Here is a 19,509-nt window from a genome sequence, read left to right on the forward strand (position 1 = left end):
GCCTTCCTGAATGGGACTAGTGCCTTTCTGAAGAGGCTCTGGAGAGATCCCTTGCCCCTCCCGCCCCTTGAGGGCGCAGTGAGAGAAGTGGCCAGCTATGAATGGAAGAGGGCCTTCATCAAAACACATCCATGCTGGCCACTTGATCTTGGACTTCCCAGCCTCCAGAATTGTGAGAAGTACATTCCTGTTGTTCATAAGCCACTCAGTTTATATTTCAGACTAAGACAGAGCCTCGTACTACCTTGAACCAAAGCCAAGGAAGGAAGTATGACAGTGAGAGCCATAGCCAGTCTTGCCTAAAGATGTAGACTCAGGCACTTCTCTGGGGGTCCAGTGGTTAGGGCTCCGTGCTCTCACTGCTGAGGGTGTGGGTTCAGCCCTTAGTTGGGAAACTAAGAACCCACAAGCTGCCTGGCATAAATAAACAAATAATGTATTATTTGGGCAGTGTGGGGAGAACATGGGCTGTCCCATCCTCTGTCCTTTGGAGCTGTGAGAGGACTTATCTGTCCTGAGTTAAGGAGCAGACTGGGATGTGGGCTGCAAGTTCTGGAGGCTAAGGAGTTGCAGTAGGAATGGAGATCTATATACCTTGTAAGCCAGAAGCTTATTATGTTTGACATACTTTCTCTTTTATTTTCTTTCCATATTTTGGTAACTTTAAAAGACATTTGAAAGAAAAAAAAAGAACATAGGTTCAGAAATACTGAGTAAAAAGCTAAGTAAGAAAAAACACACACATAGGCACACACATACCCCAGGAACAAATTGCGTGTAACCCAGGAATGCAAGGAATGTCTTCATGGTGGCCCTTGAATTGGCTGCCCTAAGCCTACCATTTTTTTTCTCTATGGCTTCCAGTGCATTTAAGGAAAGCCAGCCCCTTCACAATCCTTACAATTACTGTTTGCCCAGGCCTTGCAACCATGCTGTAGCTACCACAGTTCAGTGCCTGACCTCCCTCCGCCTGCACCTCCTCATTTCAGTCAACCATGGGGAAGAAACCTTAGTAATTGTGATGCATCCCAGGGGTCATTGTACCCTACTTCCCAGCAGCTAGAGTTCCACTTGCCGTCAGACAAGAGAACATCAACTCCGGTGTCACATCCTCAGAATCTGCTGTTTTTAGATTCCTGATGACAAGTGTCACAGCCCAGATTCCCCATAAGTGAGCGTATGTGCTTTTGTTTACAATTCCAGGGAAGAGCGAGAAAAGGGGGTGGAAGGAGGCAGAGCCAATACGAGAATGTGTTACTGCACTGATCCCTGGTCAGTGCAATTGATTTATTTTGTCCCACGGGACATCCCTTCATAAACTGCTGGATCCTGCCCCTCATTTGGTCAGGGGTTTGGCTTGTGTGGCTGGGAGCAAGGCTCTCTAGAGACGTGCCTCCATGGACACGAAGGGCAGCTGCTGTCATGAACACCTTGATTCATAGTGACCCCTGCAAGCTAGCCCTGTATTTGGGAAAATCCAGATTGAGGGAACAGTTCCCAGGGCTGTTTGTGCATGTGTGCAGATACGAAAAGGCAAAATGGAATTAGTTTCCTTGCCATACGGAAAATAGTTTAATCCCTACCTCATTCCAGAGCCTCAACAAAATTCTTTCCAGCAAAGATCTCAAGCAAGAAGGTAAGATGAAAATATAGCAGATGTGAGATTGCTTGACCCTAAAGTATAAACTAAAGTGAACCTAAAGGTTGATAAATGTTACATAAAATTTTAAAGCTGATACAAGACTCCACTTTCTGGGGAACCTGGCCTGTGACACTGTGGCATCAGAAGGGCCTGAAAACAGCAGACCCTTAGGATGTGATTTTGGAATTGATTCCCCCTTACCCAAGTCTGACAGCAATCAGAGCTCTAGGAGGTGGGAAGTAGGGTGTGATGACCCCTGGTGTACTGAAATTTTAAAGGTAATACATCAAAAGATAATGCAAGTTATAATACTGGATATGTTTATAACATATACCTTATAAAATGTTAGTGCCCAGAATATATAAAGAATTTCTGCAAGTCAATAAAAAAAAGTACACAAGGGCAAATGGACACTGTGATCAGACATAGCACACAAGAGGACACCTAAATAGCAAACTTATGAAAAGATGCTCATCATCATTAATATTGGAGAAATACAAATTATAACGTGGGTCTCTCCAGTTTGGATCTGGTTCACAGGTGGATTGAGGCAGTATGTTGTGCTGGCCAAAAATGGACTTAAATGTTGATTTAGGAATGCACCCCTATGAATAAAAGTATGAAGATATGCTTCAAATTTATGGAGCTGTTATCTGCTGTGGGGCTGGGGCCAGGCTTTATCTGTGTTTTTCATGTTTTACTTTTTAAGCTAGAAAAATGGCTTGTCCTGTTATAATTCATACGTTTTTCCCAGTGTAATATTTCGCAAAATAGGAGCCAAAGGTGTGTGCGTGCGTGGAGTTCTTCTTCCTTGCTGGGCATTGTGCCGAGTGCTGTTGGGGGTCAGCACTGTGTGAATTCAGTTCTAGGTGCTGAGACCTTAGGGGTCTCCTGATCTGAGGGACGGGGAACAGAAGGCAGGGTTTAATGAGGGGGATAGGCTGAGTGATGGAGAGAGGCCCAGTTACAACCCTGAATACAGGTAGCACCCTGGGGCCTTGAGAAGAAGTGGCTCAAAGGCTTATATCGGAGGACTTCCCTGGTGGTCTAGTGGTTAAGACTCCTAGCTTCCTCTGCAAGGGGTGCAGGTTCGATCCCTGGTTGCTGGAGAAATAAGATCCTGCATGCTACGTGGCGTGGTCAACAACAACAAAAAAATGGATTATGTGGAGAAAGAGCAGTGAGTGAGAGGTGAGGAGGCAGAGCTTCAGGGTCCTGGGCTCACTCTCACCACTCTTACTTTCCAGTGAAGGAGGCTCTTTGGACGTCAGTTTATTTGCCCTAAAATAGAGGTAGTTCCCACCTTCCAAAAGAGTTGGACACGACTAAGCGACTTTCACTTCACTTCCCTGGTCATTGGGAAGTCAAGGAGGCACACAGGAGAAGCTCAATAAACAATAGCTGTGATTTTGGGGACTTGCCTAGTGGCCCAGTGGCTGGGACCCAGCGCACCCAGTGTGGGGGGCCCACGTCCAATCCTTGGTCAGAAAGCCAAGATCCCACATGCCACAACGGAGACTCGGCTCAGCCAAGTAAATAAAAATAAACATTTAAAAACAAACACTGCTGTGGTTTTAAACAGGACAGAGCCTGGGTCAGATCTTCCCCCACCTTCATGCTTACCTTGTAGTTTCTTTTTTTCTAAAAACAAACAAAAGTGGATAGAATAGTCACCTGAAACCCCATGGACCCCTCACCAGCTCAACAGTTACCAACACGGGGCCAAGCTCATTTCATTCACCCCCCCCACCCCATTCCCATATTATTATGTGAGCCCCAGATTTCATAGCCTGTGTCCACACGTGTCGCTTTTGTCTCTGCATAGATGGTGATCTCCCTGCAGAACACCACATCCACCAGCCGCCACCTTCGAGTCCTTCCTCCGTCCACGCCCTACTTCGCCCTGGGATTGGGTGAGCTCAGGGTGGAGTGGCCTGCCCATCCTTGAAATTGTATGCTGGCCTTGCCTGAGATTACGTCCCCACGGGGCTTCGGGTGACTCCTGAGGCTGCACCCCTCGTGCTCCAAAGCGGCCTCCCGCCTGCCCTCCAGCAGAGCGCCCTCCCCCAGCCTGACAGGTCCTCCTTGGATCGTACCCCCAAGCTCAGTTCAGTCCTGTCCTTGCTCTGCTCACCGTCACTGCACCCTGCTTCCTCACTTAGGCCGCAGCACTAGCCTCCCAGCAGCCTTTCTGCTCCTGTGACTCGGTGTTCTCCTTAAGAACAACTCTGATCGTGTCCCCTCTGCTCCCTAGAAAGCTCAAGTGTCTGTCTGCTGCCCACAAAGTAATTGCTAAGCCACAGGGCCAGGCATGGCCCTCCCTGACCATCCCAGGTGGACCCCATCACTGGCCTCCCCACCCCAGGTCCTGGAATTTTTACCTGGTCTCCAGAGTCTCATTTTCACTTTTGTCACCCACAGGGATGTTCCCAGGAAAAGGTGGAATGGTGGCTCCTGGAATGACCTGCCAGTACACTGTCCAGTTTTTTCCTGACTGCCTTGGGGATTTTGAGGACTTTATTTTAGTGGAGACCCAGTCAGCGCACACGCTCCTGATCCCCCTGCAGGCCCGGAGGCCGCCCCCGGTGCTGACCTGTAAGTGCGAGCTGCTCCCCGGGGATCGGTGAGGGCTGGTGCCCCTCTAAAGGACCACCTGCCCACTGGGCCCCTGGGTGGCACCCCACAGCCTGACCCCTAGGGCAGGCGCTTTTGAGTCCTGCGGAGGGACCTGCCGGAAGCCTCCGCATTCCTCCAGAGTTAGGCCCTGACCGTCCTACTTCCCCGGGGGAGGCGGACTCTGGGCGACACGTATCAGGAAAGGAGGCCGCGGCCCAGCTGACCCCAGCCTAGGCGGCACTGGCTCGGGGACACCCTGAGGCCCACGCACGTGGCGTCCTGGGGCACGGCTGCCACGGAAGCAGGGGCGGGGCTTGTCCCCGCCCCGCCCCACCCCGCCCCCAACAGCTGCTCTCAGCTTGGTCCACCCTCAGGGGAACCCGTGCTGTCTCTCATCTTCCCCTGTGGCTGCAGTGTCGCCTGAGCTGGACTGCGGCTACTGCCTCATTGGGGGCGTGAAGATAACCAGATTCATCTGCAAAAACGTGGGCTTCAGCGTGGGCAAGTTCTGTATCATGCCCAAGAAGAGCTGGCCGCCGCCCAGCTTCAGGGTGAGTGCTCACAGCGCTTCCTGGGAAAAAGCAAGTTCATCGAATGCAGTAACCCCCCCTGAGGGACTTGCTCGAGTGCCCCTGGGGCTGGAAACGCAGCGGACAGAATTGTATAGCCGCAGTCCCTTAAGAATCAAGAGGTACAGAGTATAGCACTGAAGTTCTTGCTATACGCCTAATACCCTGTGACCCTGGACAGGTCCCATCACCTCTCCCGTCCTTCAAGGCCTGGACAGGTCCTGTCACCCCTCCCGTCCTTCAAGGCCTGGACAGGTCCCATCACCTCTCCCGTCCTTCAAGGCCTGGACAGGTCCCATCACTTCTCCCCGTCCTTCAAGGCCTGTCTTGGATGTCACTGTATTCATTCATTCATTCACTGAGTCATTCAGTCAAGTCATTATTGTGGCAAATGTTTGACTATAGCAGAGGCTACAAATTGGAAGCTCTTTGGTTGAATTTGGTGGTCATATTTATTTGGCACAGGGCCTCAAAGCATTTTTGAGCTAACATTGCTTGAAAGTGAAAGTGTTAGTCCCTTCAGTCATGTCCGACTCTTTGCGACCCCATGGACTGTAGCTCACGAGGCTCCTCTGTCCATGGGGATTCTCCAGGCAAGAATACTGGAGTGGGGTTGCCATGCCCTCCTCCAGGGGATATTCCCGACCCAGGTATTGAACCCGGGTCTCCCACGTTGCAGGCAGATTCTTCACCGTCTTGAGTCAGTAGGGAAATCCAGCATTGCTTAAAAACATATCTTGAGTCAATACTTAAAGACAGATTTCAGGAAGCTCCCTAGCTATCCAGTGGGTGGAGCTCTGCACTTTCACTGCAGTGGGCTCAGGTTCAATCCCTGGTTGGGGAATTAAGATCCTGCATGCCATGCTGAAAAAAAAAAAAATAAAAATAGAGAGATATCATATAAAAATGTACATTGCCACTTTCTCTGAAACACTGGAAGATGTGCAGCCCTGGGCCAGTATCCACTATGGTCCTGTCGGCTGGAGCTGAGAAGCAGGGCGTGTGTACATGCCCGCCCCCGCCCCACCGTTTGCCCAGGCTCCCTCCCACCCTGCATGCCCCATGGCAGCAGAGTGCTGACAACACTGTCACACTCATGCACACCATTATCTTTCTCAGAGGAGAGAGACTTTGCTTTCTGTGCATCTCTGGAAACAAGCATCCAGGAGACCACATGCTCCCTGAGACATTTCACTCATAGCTGTCACGTGCCAGGGACCTGAAGGCATGGGCTAGCGGCTTCCTGTGTAGGCATCGGGGCTGCAGCTCTGCTGACAAGTCGGCAGCTTCCTTCAGGAGCTCACGGCCAGGGCTGGGTTGGGAATGGAGGCAGCCACAGAAGCCGGCACGAACCACGCAGGGTGCTGCAGTAGGAAAAGGACTGTGCTAGGGAGCCCACCTCCTGGGGGAGACCTTCTCACACGCCTCCCGCTCTGCGTCTGAAACCCTTGTCAGTGGTCTTCTTGTACCTCCGACCAACAGGCAGCTCTTTGCAGATGCTCCGTGACGTACTCGTCTTTAAACGTCAGAACCCCATCTGGTGCAGGTGGAGTAAGTGCTGGCTGAATGAATGAGCCTCAGTTTCTTCATGAACAGGGGACTGGGTGATCCGTAAGAGCCTTCAAATCACAACATGGATGTTTGGAGGAGAGACATGGGTCATCTGAGCAAGAGACTTTACAGTTTCTTTCGTACTGTTGGGTCATCTTCTGCTTTCTTTAAGGCTGTTGTCACCATCGGCTTTGTTGAGCAGCCTCCCTTTGGGATCCTGCCGTCGGTGTTTGAGCTGGTTCCAGGGCAGGCCATATTCATGGAGGTAGGTGATGAGACAGTAGCAGGAATTCCCACCTCTTTATGATCAGTTGCTGCTTCCTCAGCTGCTTGCTTGATTTTCTTTGCCTCTGTGGGGTTTTTTGTTTTGTTTTGTTTTGTTGGACTGTGATGCATGGCTTATGAGATCTTAGTGCCCCAACCAGGGATTGAACCCAGGCCCTTGGCAGTCAGAGTGCTGAGTCCTAACCACTGGACTGCCAGGGAATTCCCACCTTCATGTTTTCATGACCCAGATGTCCACTCCCAGGTCCAAGCCATGGTGGTTTCTGTAAATTTTGTTTACTGATTGGGATGTTGTTTGTTTGAAAACTTATTCATACTTCCAAATAAATAGATTCACATGATTAAAAATTCAAAATATGCAAATAGATGCATGGTGAAATGCTCCCTCTCCCCCCACTTCCTTGGCCACCCACAGGCCACAACCTTACCAGATTTGGGCGCCCTTGCAGACGTATGTGATGACGACATAAGCACATGGTTTTTTCTTTCCTATGTTTCCATTTCTTCTTCACACAAATCGTTGCCCATTCTACACACTGTTCTGCACCATGTACTTCCCACACCTCATTTTTTATAGCTACATGGTATTCCACTGTGTGTATGGACTGTAATTTAGGTCAACCATTTCCTGCTGATGAATGTGAAGATTATTTATGATCTCTGGCCATCTCAGGGAATAGCTTACACATACATCACTCTGTCCTACCTGCAGGATACAGTCCTTGTTGTACATTTGCTGACTTAGGGCCTCTGCCCTTCTAATTATGGTACATGTAGCCAAATCCCCACCATTTGCATTATATTATTTTACACTTCCAACAATAGTATATGAAGGTGTCTGTTTTCTCATGTCTTTGCCAACACAATATGTTATCAAACTTTAAAAAAATCTGTTATCATGGACGTTTTAAAACATATACAGGGAATTCCTTGGTGATCCTGTAGTTAGGAGGCTGTGCTTACATTGCAGGGAGCATGGGTTTGATCTCTGGTCGGGAAACTTAAGATTCTGCCAGCTTTGTGGCTCAGTCAAAATAATAATCGTCATAATACCAATAAACCGAAAATGAATAGATATATGTGTGTGTGTATGTACACATACACACATGTATAATAGAATTACCTTGCTGCACACTTGAAACTAACCTAACATTGTAAGTCAACTACACTAAAAAGGACAGAAGTCCAACTGGCCAAGCACCCCCCCACCACCCAAAAAAGCCCTTATAAAAAAATAGAATAGTTTAAGGATCACCCATGTACTCATTACCCAGCTTCAACTTTTCTCAACTCTTGGCCAACCTCATTGCCTTTATATTCCTCCGTCTCTCCCCACCAAACCCTACCCTGCCCCTTTAGAGTAGTTTGAAGAGAATGAAGACATCCTGTCACTGCGTTCAAGATCGCTAACTTTCTGCTCTTTGCCAGTAGGAGGCATCAAACTTTTTCTGGCTGGTTTGCGTTTCCATTTTTGATCATGAGTGAGGTTAAACATGTTTAAGAGCCATTTTTATTTCCATCCATGTGAATTCTCTCCTCATATCCCAGAGCCTGGGCTGGGCCCCAGGGAGACGGCCAGGAGGGGAGGCCCGAGGCAGGGGGTGCAGTCGAGAGGAGGAGGTGATGGGGAAGAAGCCCCTTCCCGGGAGGCTGCAGGACAGCCCTTTCCTCCCCAGGTCCTGTTCCTCCCAACCAGCCTGGGAAAGGCAGAGCAGACCTTCGTCATCGTGTGCGACAACTGCCAGATAAAGGAGTTGGTGACCACAGGTGGGCGTGGTGCGCTCCCGGGGCGGGGGTCCGGTCCGGGGCTGTGGGCAGGGGAGCGGTGGTGCGCTCGGAATGCTGCGGCCTCCGGGCACTGGGCTCCGGTTTGGGGGCCTCTTGCTCTGGCCAGACCTTAGAGACCCACGCCAATGTGGCCCTCTGGCCTGTCCCAAGGGGCCACCTAGCGCAACAGAGGTGGGAACCTGGAGGACAGTCTTTTGTCACGTCACTTTGAAACTCACCTAGAGCTTTGGGGAACTGCCAGTGACTCACACAGAAACAGCCAGGGCGCCCGTAGGTTTCTGCAGAGTTAGAGGGGGGATCCTCCTGCGTTTTGTTGGGTGCCGTGTTCCTTCCTGGCACCTGTCTGTCTACCATCCACCCAGTTCACCCAGCAGGCATTAACTGAGTGCCCACTACGTGCTAGGTTAGCAGAGTCACCTCCTGTTGGTCCGTGACAATGTGACAACATGAGTCTGTGTGCTGTTGGCTCCCTGTTCCCCTGTGTGTACACTTCTGGGGTCACAATCGTGGCCGGTTAGTTGCATGTGGATGGTGACCTGGGTCCTGTGACAGCCTTAGGCCAGAGTCCTGACTTCAGCCCTAGTGAAACTTTGCTCCCCTAACCTTGTCAGGAATCGGGCAGCTGGTTGCTCTGGATCTGATCTATGTTTCTGGTGAGAAAAGTCAGCCAGAGCCTGGAGAGCTCACAGACTTAACAGCCCAGCACTTCATACGCTTTGAACCTGAAAACCTTCGGTCCACAGCCAGCAAACTGCTGATTATTAGAAACGCCACGTGAGTGATGCCTGTGCGGGACCCCAGCACACACCCTGCTCCCTCCTCACCCGGCCTAATGTCCTGAATCTGAGCACAGGATGGGAGGATCCGGATGTGCACTGTTCATCAAACACTGTGTACTTGCTAGCCACAGGTGACCATTTAAATGGAAATCAACTAAAATAAAATGAAAAACTCACTTCAGTGGCACCAGCCACATTTAAAGTGCTCAGCGCCTGGGTAGCTAGTGGCTCTCATGTTGAACAGAGCAGGTCTGCACGATGTCCAGCACTGCAGGGAGTCATATTGAGCACTGTGTGCTAGATCCTCTGCGTGTTAAGTCGCTTCAGTCATGTCCTACTCTTTGCAGCCCTATGGACTGTAGCCTACCGGGCTGTGTCCATGGGACTCTCCAGGCAAGAATACTAGGGTGGGTTGCCATGCCCTCCTCCAGAAAATCTTCCCAACCCAGGGATTGAGCCCATGTCTCTTATGTCTCCTGCATGGGCAGTCGGGTTCTTTACCCTTGTGCCACCGGGGAAGCCCCTCTAGTCCTTCCCTAACCAGATCCTCTGGTCCATCCCTAACCTGGATCAGTTTTCCAGAGAATTCCTGCCTGGCCCATGAGGGGAGCTCTCTCAAGCCCCAAAGTCAGACAGCTGAAGGTCTATGTGTTCAGCTCTCATTGCCATTTATTCTCTGACCATCCTCTCAGCCTCGCCATTGTGCCAGGGCAGACCGCAGGGTGCCTCCTGGCCTGCTGTCCACGTGACCCAGGCCTTACACAGACTCTGTTACCTGGCACAAGGAGCAGTTCTCGCCTGCCGTCTCCCACCCCACCCACGCCTGCCGTCAGCAGCCATGGCCTTGGCTCCACGGCCTACTGTCAGGGTCGCCCCCGCAGGCACGTGGAGCTGGCCTTCCACTGGCAGATCATGAAGCCCAACCTGCGGTCCTTGATGCCTGGAGAAACCTGCAGCGCAGACAGCATCAAGTACCAGCCAGACAGGGAGACGGCCTTCTGCATCACTCCCAAGATGGGCGTTCTCAGCCCCCACGCGGACCACGAATTCATCCTGAGCTTCTCGCCTCAAGAGGTTCAAATGGGGCTGTCTTGGTGGTTGCACACAGTTGGGTCATGCTGGTTTCACCCACCCTCCCTGTTCTTTGGTGACATCGAAGCCACAGCTGACCCTGCGGAGAACGCCGGTATCCTGCCAAGGCCAGCACTTAGCCAAGAGTGGGGCTAGTGGACGGGCTTGGTGTGCAGGATGAAGCAGCTCGTCTTGCCTGGTCCCCATCCCACACACCCTGTCCTGAGCAAGTCTGGCCTCACTCCGACTCTAGTGTCTTCCATGTTTCTACTCCATCAAAGGTGTTACCATTCCTGCCCAGCTCACAGCAGCTTCCAGGCAGTGAGGTGGGGTTCCCTAGGGCAAGGCTCACACAGCCCTCGACTCCCAAAGTGAAGCCCTGTATATAACAGGCAAGGGGGGAGCATGAGGGGCTTTCCCAGCGGCCTTTGTTGGTAAGACAGCAGGTCCGCCTCTCAGCCCATCATTCAGCCCCTGGTATTGCCTGTCCCAGGAAGGCTTGATGCTTCAGACACGTTGAGGGCACTGCCAAGGGCCTTCCCGTCCCCCAGGCCCAGCAGAGGTGGACATGCCGGTCTTGAGACTGCAGTGGCCCCCAGTCTCTGAGTCAGGGCTCACGTCCTGGCAGCCCCTGTTTCCCCCAGTGTGGGGAGAGGCCACAGGGAAGCAGGAAGGCGTCTGTGGCAGCCGGGCCATAGGGAGGATTGCTTCTGTGACTCGAGTCTCCCCTGGGGCGGGCTTTCGTCTTCAGGGTGCTGTGTTTGTCTTGCAGCCAAGGGATTTTCACAGTGTGCTCCAGATGGTGCTGGAGGAGGTCCCAGAGCCCGTGAGGTGAGCAGGACCCAGGCCCTTGGCTGAGGGGAGGGCACCAGGCCTGCCCTCCCAGGGAGGATGCTGGAGGGGGAGGCCCCAGGACTGAGTGGATGAGCCCCATACCCCAGCAGGCTTTGGCAGGTGAGAGCTCCTCACCTTGCCCTGGCAGCAGGCTTGGAGCAGGCTCTGCATGCAGGGAACAGCTCTCTGACTCTGCACCCTGGAACCTGGAAACTGCCCCGTGCTCACGGTTGCCACCGGTGGCCCCCAGTGGGTGGTGACTAATGGAGGGAGGTTTTGGTGGCACCTCTGCCAACTGTTTCCTAAGTGGGCTGTCGCTGGGGGGTCTCCAGTCAGCTGCTGGGGAGTTCCAGGCTGCTGCGGCTGCTCTGTGGTCCCTGAAACACAGGGAGGGACCTTGGTCCTGGCCTGTGGTTGAGCTGCCAGCACAGCTTCAGGCATTCGCTTGTTTCGGGGCATTGCTGACACCTCTGATTTCAGGGGGCTTGGTAGCTGTGGGCAGAGCGTGCTTTCCTTTCACAAGACCAGAGATAGGGGACACAATGACTCTTAGCTCATGGCGGGTTTCTGTTCAGTTTGGACTTGGAAAACTCCAAGGACCCCTCATACTGCGTGGATGACGTGATCGTCCTGGAAATCGAGGTGAAGGGCTCAGTGGAACCTTTCCAGGTTCTCCTAGAACCGTATGCCCTCATCATCCCTGGGGAGAACTATATTGGCATAAACGTGAAGAAGAATTTTAAGGTAGGTGGTTGTCTCTCCCCAGCCTGGGCTGGTTAAGATGGTGCTGAACTCGGCACAAGTTCGTGGGTCCAGAGGTCTTTGGCCTGATACGTTGCCCACAAACCCTGTTGGTGCTGTCGAGTGGCGGGGAATTAGCTGGGAGGGATTGGAGAGGACCTACTGTGAGTCCCAAACCCCTCAATCCTTTAGCAAGTACAGCCTCCCAGGGAGCCCGGGTCGGGGTGTGTCTTTCAGATGTGGAACAACAGCAAGTCAGCCATCAGGTACACGTGGGGGAAGATCAGCGACTGTCACATCATTGAGGTGGAGCCCTGCACGGGGACCATCGGTACTGCGGGGAGCGCGGGGGGTGCTGGCTGGGGAGGGAGAGCCTGGGCAGGAGTTCGAGGCCCCACCATCAGCCTCAGCCACAGCCCAGCCCCAGCCATGACATGAGGAGGGGCCCGACATCTGTGCCAGCCACAGAGGGAGCCTGCCGCCCCTGCCTGTCTCCCCGCCTCACTTCACCCCTCTTCTCCCAGAGCCCAGCGAGGTCGAGAATTTTGAGCTGAACTTTACCGGGGGTGTCCCTGGCCTGACGAGCCAGAACCTGCGGTGTGAGATTAAAGACTCACCCTCTCCCGTGGTACTGCACATCGAGGCGGCCTTTAAGGTGCCTGTGATGGGGCCGGGCGGCTAAGGCGGGCTGGAAAGGTGGGGCCGGGGTAGGGCCCCAAGCCCACACCCCAGTGGCCCCGTGACGACCCCTCTGGGTGCCTCAGGGGCCGGCCCTGGTCATCGACGTCTCAGCCCTTCAGTTTGGTTTGCTGCGCCTGGGACAGAAAGCCACCAACTTTATCCAGATCCGGAACCTCAGCCAGCTCCCGGCCACGTGGGCCATGAAGGAGAGCCAGGCCTCCCTGCAAGAAAGACGAGAGGACGTAAGTCCAGTGCCGCCGCCTCCTGTGGTGCCACCCCGCCCCCAGGCGTGATGTGTGAGCCGTGAGACCTTGGCACCCAAGCTGGCGCGTTCAGGCTGGGAGAGGAATAGCCTGCCTGGTGACCTTCGCCTGGCACTGTCCCCCATTCCCTATCCTTCCTACAGCAGACCGAACCCCGAAAACTGGATTTTCCCGTTCCTCTCTCTGCCTTCTGACACAGAAATAGGACAAGGGTTTCTCCCTCTGTCAGAGTAGCCGGAGTCAGGAAGAAAGTGGGCAGCTGAGTTAGGAGGGAAGCTTGCAGGGCCTCCGGGAAAGGGCGGGCCCGCTGCTGGGATTCCAAGCCTCCCAAGCATCATGCTTGCAGTTTTGAGGACCGGCCACCAGGTGGTGAGTGTGTGCCCCAAACCTAAGCATCTCCAAAAGGAAAATCATGGCCTCTCAAATGGCACACTTCCTTTTTCCCTAAAAATAGAAAATATTAAAAGTGGCTAAGTATTTACCGTCAGCGTCTAAATTAGGGCATCGTGTCTAAACACCATGTTCAATCCTGAACAAGCCCAAGCCACACCACCAGCAGGCAGAGGAAATGACTGACTCACCACACCCACTCTTCACACGTGGGAGCGGTCGCTGCACCTGTGAGACTCTGGCCAGGTCAGGAGGGTCTGAGCCTCCCTCTAGCTGCAGCTCACCCAGGTCCCCCGTCCTGCTGCCCACTTCCTTTCCCCTTAAAAGCTCTTCTTCACCTGGTAGCCCCGCTTCTCCACTGGGCACTCTGAAACTGAGAAATGAAGAGTTTTGTATTGAGTGGCCAAAACCATCGCCAAGGGATCTGTTCCACAGGCTTAGAGTTAATGCTGGCTACCCCCAGGGCTCACTGGTCCCCCTGCCTGGCTCATGGAACCAGAGACTGGAACTGGACAGGGACAGGTGTTCTCAGTAACCTCTTATTCAAATGAAACCTTCAACAGAAGCCCAAGATCTGCAGTAGAGAATGAACCAGAGGCCCCCTGATCAGGCATCCTGCCTCCCCACATCCCACCCCCCTGCTCTAGGACTTCTGGGGAGTCCCTGGGATTTCCCAGAGCGCAGTTGGAAACTTATGGACCTCAGCCAACGTCCTCATTTGATAGATATAAAGGGGGTTGGGGGCTTCCCCAGGGCCGCACCGCTACTAGGTGGCAGAATCATATCAGATCCCGTTTCCCTGATTCCCAGTCTGTGTTTTTCCTCCCACTGTGAAGAATAACTACATTTTATAATTGAAGTAGTTGTCAATTTCATGGTGTATTAAGATTTATGTCCAAATTGAAGCTGGTAGCAATCTCTATAGTTCTCTGTAGTATATTCGTGTGAACTCTCAAAAGTAATATTGAGAACATTGGGGTTTGTTGGATGTGCCCAAGTCAGCATCCAGAAACCCAGCCCCAGACCAAAGCCTGCCCCCCACCACCACACACACACATACCTTGGGCTCCATGTGAAATGGAGTGCATGTGAAAAACAATGAGCGAAGAACACAAAGGAGCTCTTCCCTTCCCAGCTAAGCTTGGACCCACAGCTCAGGAGAGAGAGCTACTTTTCCTGAGGTGTAGGCCAGCCCTACTCCCCACCCCCCAGTGCCTGGGCGGTGAAACCTCTGCAGCGAGAGGGCACGGGGCCCAAGACAGCACCGCGCCGCTGCCGAGGCAGCGGGAGGCAGGGTGGGTCAGGGCAGCGGCAGCCAGGTCACCCTGCAGGCAGGCGCCTTGCACTCATTCATGGCCTGGTCTCAAGGAAGGAGGAGAGGAGAGAGAAGTCATGTTCCTGGTTGTGATCTTTCAGTGCCCAGTGACACCCTGCTAGCCACTGTGGCCTATCTAGGGGTGCTGGGGCGTACAGTCAGGGGCGCTATAGTCCCCGAGCCTCTCCCTTCCCTTTTAGCGCCTGGTACCCGGCAGGAGGTGGACACGTCAGGTAAATGTGAACTAACTGCAGTGGGGGGTTAGGTGAGGGGGTGACCATGTGGGGAAGGGATCACACGGGTTTTACCCAAACCAGACTTGGGTCCTGATGATCCACATGCAGTAAAGCCGATCTACTGATACTCTGGGTTGTGGCGGAGGAAAGCGTAGCGTTTGTTGTAAGGTGCCAGACAAGAACAGGTGGCTCACACTCAAAAAGCCCCGAACTCCCGAAGGGTTTCAGCCAAACATTTTTAAAGACCAGGTGAGGAAAGGGGGTTATAGAGTATGTGATCAGCTCGTACACAGTTCTCTGACTGGCTGATGACAAGGTAGTGACAGCGATTTAACGGTGTCAGTCCTCAGGCTCCAGCTCATGGGGGACTGTGCGCTCATGGTCATCAAGTAGTTAACTTCTTCTGTTTAGTGGTGGTTTAAGCATCTGTAAAACAACTTAGGAAAGGAGCACCAGTTACTGTTTTCTAGGTGTTTCAGAGAGGAAATAAAGCAGAGGATATGAGGGAGGGGGCTGTCCCGAGAAGACACAGAAGTGCAAGGACAAATATGTGACCACGTAGAAGCCTGGGCCCTGCCGCAGTCTGGGAGCTTGGCCTGCCTGCCTTGGAACCACAGCTTCTAACCCGCACCTGCGCAGCGGGGCGGGCAGACCTCTCAGAGCAACCACACCGAAGGCGCCTCCCTCTGCCTTCCACCTCCTTTCCTTGGAGACTTGGTTTTCATCGTCTTCTCCTCTTCATCCTGAGCACTTGCTCATCTGTGCTTCCCCATCCGCTTGTCTTCCGCACCCTGGAAACGCTCAGGGGGCTGGGGGCGCAGCTTGGGGGTGACCCTGGTTGGTCATGATCACCCCCCAGTTCTTCAGTTCCAAGAGTCCCCACTCCTCACCCTTCTCCCCATCAGGTGTCTCCCTTCGACATCGAGCCATCGAGCGGCCAAGTACAGCCGCTGAGGGAGTGCAGAGTGAGCATCACCTTGGAGGCCCGGCGCTGCCAGCGTCTGCAGACCGTCCTGGAGCTGGAGGTGGTGAACGGGGCCTGGAGGTAAGGGGATGCTGGGAGCCTGTAAAACACACACTGCATATTCATGGCATGTTTATTTATAGCGTATGTAGTTACGTATTTGTAGACGTTTTGGAATTTAAAGGTATTGATAAGATTTTTATATTATAACATTTAGAAGTTACAAAAGAGGAAATGAAAATGATCCATAATCTATTACCTGGAGATCATTCACCAGTAGTATTATGGGTTATGTGTATCCTTCTAGTGTATGTGTGCTCAAGGAATGCACAGGAATGCAACCACTTGGGACGACGTTTTGTTACCTGCTTAAAGGGTGACAGTACTCTTGGTCCAGCATTAGTCCTTCTGGATGTAGTTGCAGAGAGACTTACACGTGTGCAGTGGGAGCCCTGCGCTCATCCTGGAAGGCTCATAGCTGGACTGTTAATGACAGCGAAACGCTGGAAACAACCAATGTTCATCAGCAGGAGAACGGATGCAAAATAATAGGCAGATTTTTTTCTTTTGTTGAGATTCAGTTGACTCATTACACTGTGTAAGCTTAAGGTGTACAGTGTACTGACCTGAGGCTTCCCTGAGGGTCCAGTGGTTAAGACTCCGCTCTTGCACTGCGTGGGGCACGAGTTCCATCCCTGGTTGGGGAACTGAGATATCCCACAAGCTGCACAGTGCAGCCAAAAAAAAGGGAAAAAAAGAAAATACTGACCTGATCCATTTATATATTTCAGCATGATTGCCGTTGAAGTATTAGCTTACACTTCCATCGCTTTGTGTAATTATATTTTCCTTTTGTGGTGAGAATAATCAAGTCTCCCAGCAGCTTTGATGTATATAATGCAGTATTGTACATAATCACCATAGTTCGCATTAGGTCCCCAGGACTTGTTCACATATTAGTTGGAAATTTGTACCCTTAAACAGCATCTCTTCTATTGACCCAGCCCCAGCTGGTGGAAACCACCGTGCTACTCTCTTTCTTTTGGCTTTTTTAGATTCTAGATATAAGTGAGATCATAGAGAATTTGTCTTTGTCTGACTTACCTCACTTAGCACAATGTCCTCAAGGTTCATCCACGTTGTTGCAAATGGCAGAATGTCCTTCTTGTGGCTGAATAATATTCCATTGTATGCAAAAACCACCTTCTCTTTATCCATTCATCTGTTAAGACACTTCTATACCTTGGCTATTGTGAATAATGCTGCAGTAAACATGGGGATGCAAATATCTCTTTGATATCCTGTTTTCATTTCCTTTGGATATATACTCAAAAGTGGAATTGCTGGGTCAGATGGTAGTTTTATTTTTAATACTTTGAGGATCCTTCATACCTTTTCTGTTGTGGCTGAACCAATTTACATTCCTACCAGTGGTGAACAAGGGTTCCCTTTTCCCCACTTCCTTAGCAACATTTGTTATCTTTTGTCTTATTGAAGATAGCAGTTCTAGCAGGTGTGAAGTCATATCTCACTGTGATCTTGATTTGCATTTCCCTGATGCTTAGTGATACTGAGCATCTCTTCATGTATCTGTTGGCTATTTGGATGCCTTCTTTCTGAAAATGTCTAGTTCCTCTGCCCATTTTTAAATTTGAGTTCTTTACCACTGTGCTGCCTGGCAATGGGAAGACACAAAGGTCTAGGCTTATTGAAATAATTTCTTTGATGTGCATCTTAATGGGTTCAGGAGTTCTATCCTGAATCCCACTCAGGGTGCGCTGTTGGGAACAGGTACAGCGGCTGCCGGCTGGATGGCTGCAGCATCCTGTTGACTGAAATGGCAGACCGCATTCTTTGTCCACAGTGTGCAAATACTTCTCTGCTTTGGTAGGTTGCATTTTCATTTCGTTCACTGTTTCTCTTGCTGTGCAAGGAGCTTTTGAGTTTGATGTAGTCTCACTTGTTTATTATTTTGTATAGGCTTTCTATTTTATTTATTTTGGTGGGATGCACAGCACGGCCTGTGGTGTGCAGGATTTAGATCCCAAACAGAGGTCAAACCTGCGCCCCTTGCAGTGGAAGCACAGTCTTAACCACTGGACCGCTAGGGAAGTCCCTCACTTGTTCATTTTTCTCTTACTGTTTTTTGGTACTTTCTGTGTCAGATCCAAAAAAACATTCCTCAAGATGTCGAGAAACTTGTTCCCTGTGTTTTCTTCTGGGTATTTTATAGTATCAGGTCTTATGTTTAAGTCTTTGATCCATTTCAAGTTAGTTTTTGTGAGTAGTATAAGATGAGGGTTCAAATTCATTTTTCTGCAAGTGGTTATCCACTTTTCCCAATACCATTTGTTGAAGAGTGTCCTTTCCCCATTAGGTATTTTTTAAATTGAAGTAATAGTTAATTTACAGTGTTGTGTTAATTTCAAGTGTATAGCCAAGTGACTCAGTTATATATATATATGTGTGTGTGTATATATTCTTTTTTATATATTAATATTCTTTTTCAGATTCTTTTCCATTACAGTTTACTACAGAATATGAGTATAGTTCCTTGTGCTGTATAGTAGGTCCTTGCTGTTTACCTGTTTAATATACAGTACTGTGTATGACCAACCTAGACAGCATATTAAAAAGCAGAGACATTACTTTCCCAACAAAGGTCCATCTAGTCAAGGCTATGGTTTTTCCCGTGGTCTTGTATGGATGTGAGAGTTGGACTATAAAGAAAGCTGAGCACTGAAGAATTGATGCTTTTGAACGATGGTGTTGGAGAAGACTCTTGAGAGTCCCTTGGACTGCAAGAAGATCAAACCAGTCCATCCTAAAAGAAATCAGTCCTGGATGTTCATTGGAAGGACTGATGTTAAAGCTGAAACTCCAGTGCTTTGGCCACCTGATGCGAAGAGCTGACTCATTTGAAAAGACCTTGATGCTGGGAAAGATTGAGGGCAGGAGGAGAAGGGGATGACAGAGGATGAGATGGTTGAATGGCATCACCGACTCAATGGACATGGTTTTGGGTGGACTCCAGGAGTTGGTGATGGACAAGGAAGCCTGGAATGCTGCAGTTCATGGGATCACAAAGAGTAGGACACGACTGAGCAACTGAACTGAACTGAATTTATTCCACCCCCCCCACTCCACCCCCACTATCATCTTTGGTAACCATAAATTTGTTTCCTTTCTCTGTAAGTCTATTTCTGATTTTATAAGTTCATTTGTATCATTTTTTTTTAGATTTTGCATATAAGTGATATCATATGATATTTGTCTTCCTCTGACTTACTTCTCTTAGTGTAATCATCTCTGGGTCCCTCCATGTTGTTACAAATGGCATGATTTCATTCTTTTATGGCTGAGTAATAGTCCATTGCATGTATGTGGCACATCTTCTTTATCCATTCAACTGTCGATGGACATTTATTTGCTTATTGTAAGTGGGGCTGCGGTGAACATTGGGGTGCATGTACCTTTTCATGTAAGACTTTTCTCGAGATACATGTCCAGGAGTGGGATTGCTGAATCATATGGTAACCCTATTTTTATTCTTTAAAGAACCTTCATAATGGTTTCCATTGTGGCTGAAGCAATCTACATTTCTACCAGCAGTGCAGGAAGGTCCCCTTTTCTCTACACACTCCCTAGCACTTACTGTTTGTAGACTTTTTGGTGATAGCCGTTCTGATGTGAGGTAATACCTCATTGTGGTTTTCATTAGCATTTCTCTAATAATTAGCAGCATTGAGCAGCTTTTCATGTACCTGTTGGCCATCTCTTATGT

The 19,509-nt window shown here is 50.7% G+C and overlaps 1 protein-coding gene across 1 annotated transcript in view; it reads left to right on the forward strand.

Annotated features, from left to right (window-relative positions):
- DLEC1 (DLEC1 cilia and flagella associated protein) overlaps positions 1-19,509 on the forward strand; it is an 88,839-nt gene that overhangs the window by 44,350 nt on the left and 24,980 nt on the right. Inside the window, exons 8-20 of the mRNA XM_065933003.1 lie at positions 3,468-3,555; positions 4,064-4,237; positions 4,673-4,809; positions 6,551-6,643; positions 8,340-8,430; positions 9,063-9,225; positions 10,112-10,304; positions 11,074-11,132; positions 11,711-11,879; positions 12,114-12,207; positions 12,401-12,531; positions 12,641-12,799; positions 15,667-15,806. Of these exons, the coding sequence (XP_065789075.1) occupies positions 3,468-3,555; positions 4,064-4,237; positions 4,673-4,809; positions 6,551-6,643; positions 8,340-8,430; positions 9,063-9,225; positions 10,112-10,304; positions 11,074-11,132; positions 11,711-11,879; positions 12,114-12,207; positions 12,401-12,531; positions 12,641-12,799; positions 15,667-15,806 (1,691 nt within the window). The remainder of the gene's footprint in view (positions 1-3,467; positions 3,556-4,063; positions 4,238-4,672; positions 4,810-6,550; positions 6,644-8,339; positions 8,431-9,062; positions 9,226-10,111; positions 10,305-11,073; positions 11,133-11,710; positions 11,880-12,113; positions 12,208-12,400; positions 12,532-12,640; positions 12,800-15,666; positions 15,807-19,509) is intronic.

Source organism: Muntiacus reevesi, chromosome 4, assembly GCF_963930625.1.
Source record: "Muntiacus reevesi chromosome 4, mMunRee1.1, whole genome shotgun sequence".
NCBI lineage: Eukaryota > Metazoa > Chordata > Mammalia > Artiodactyla > Cervidae > Muntiacus > Muntiacus reevesi.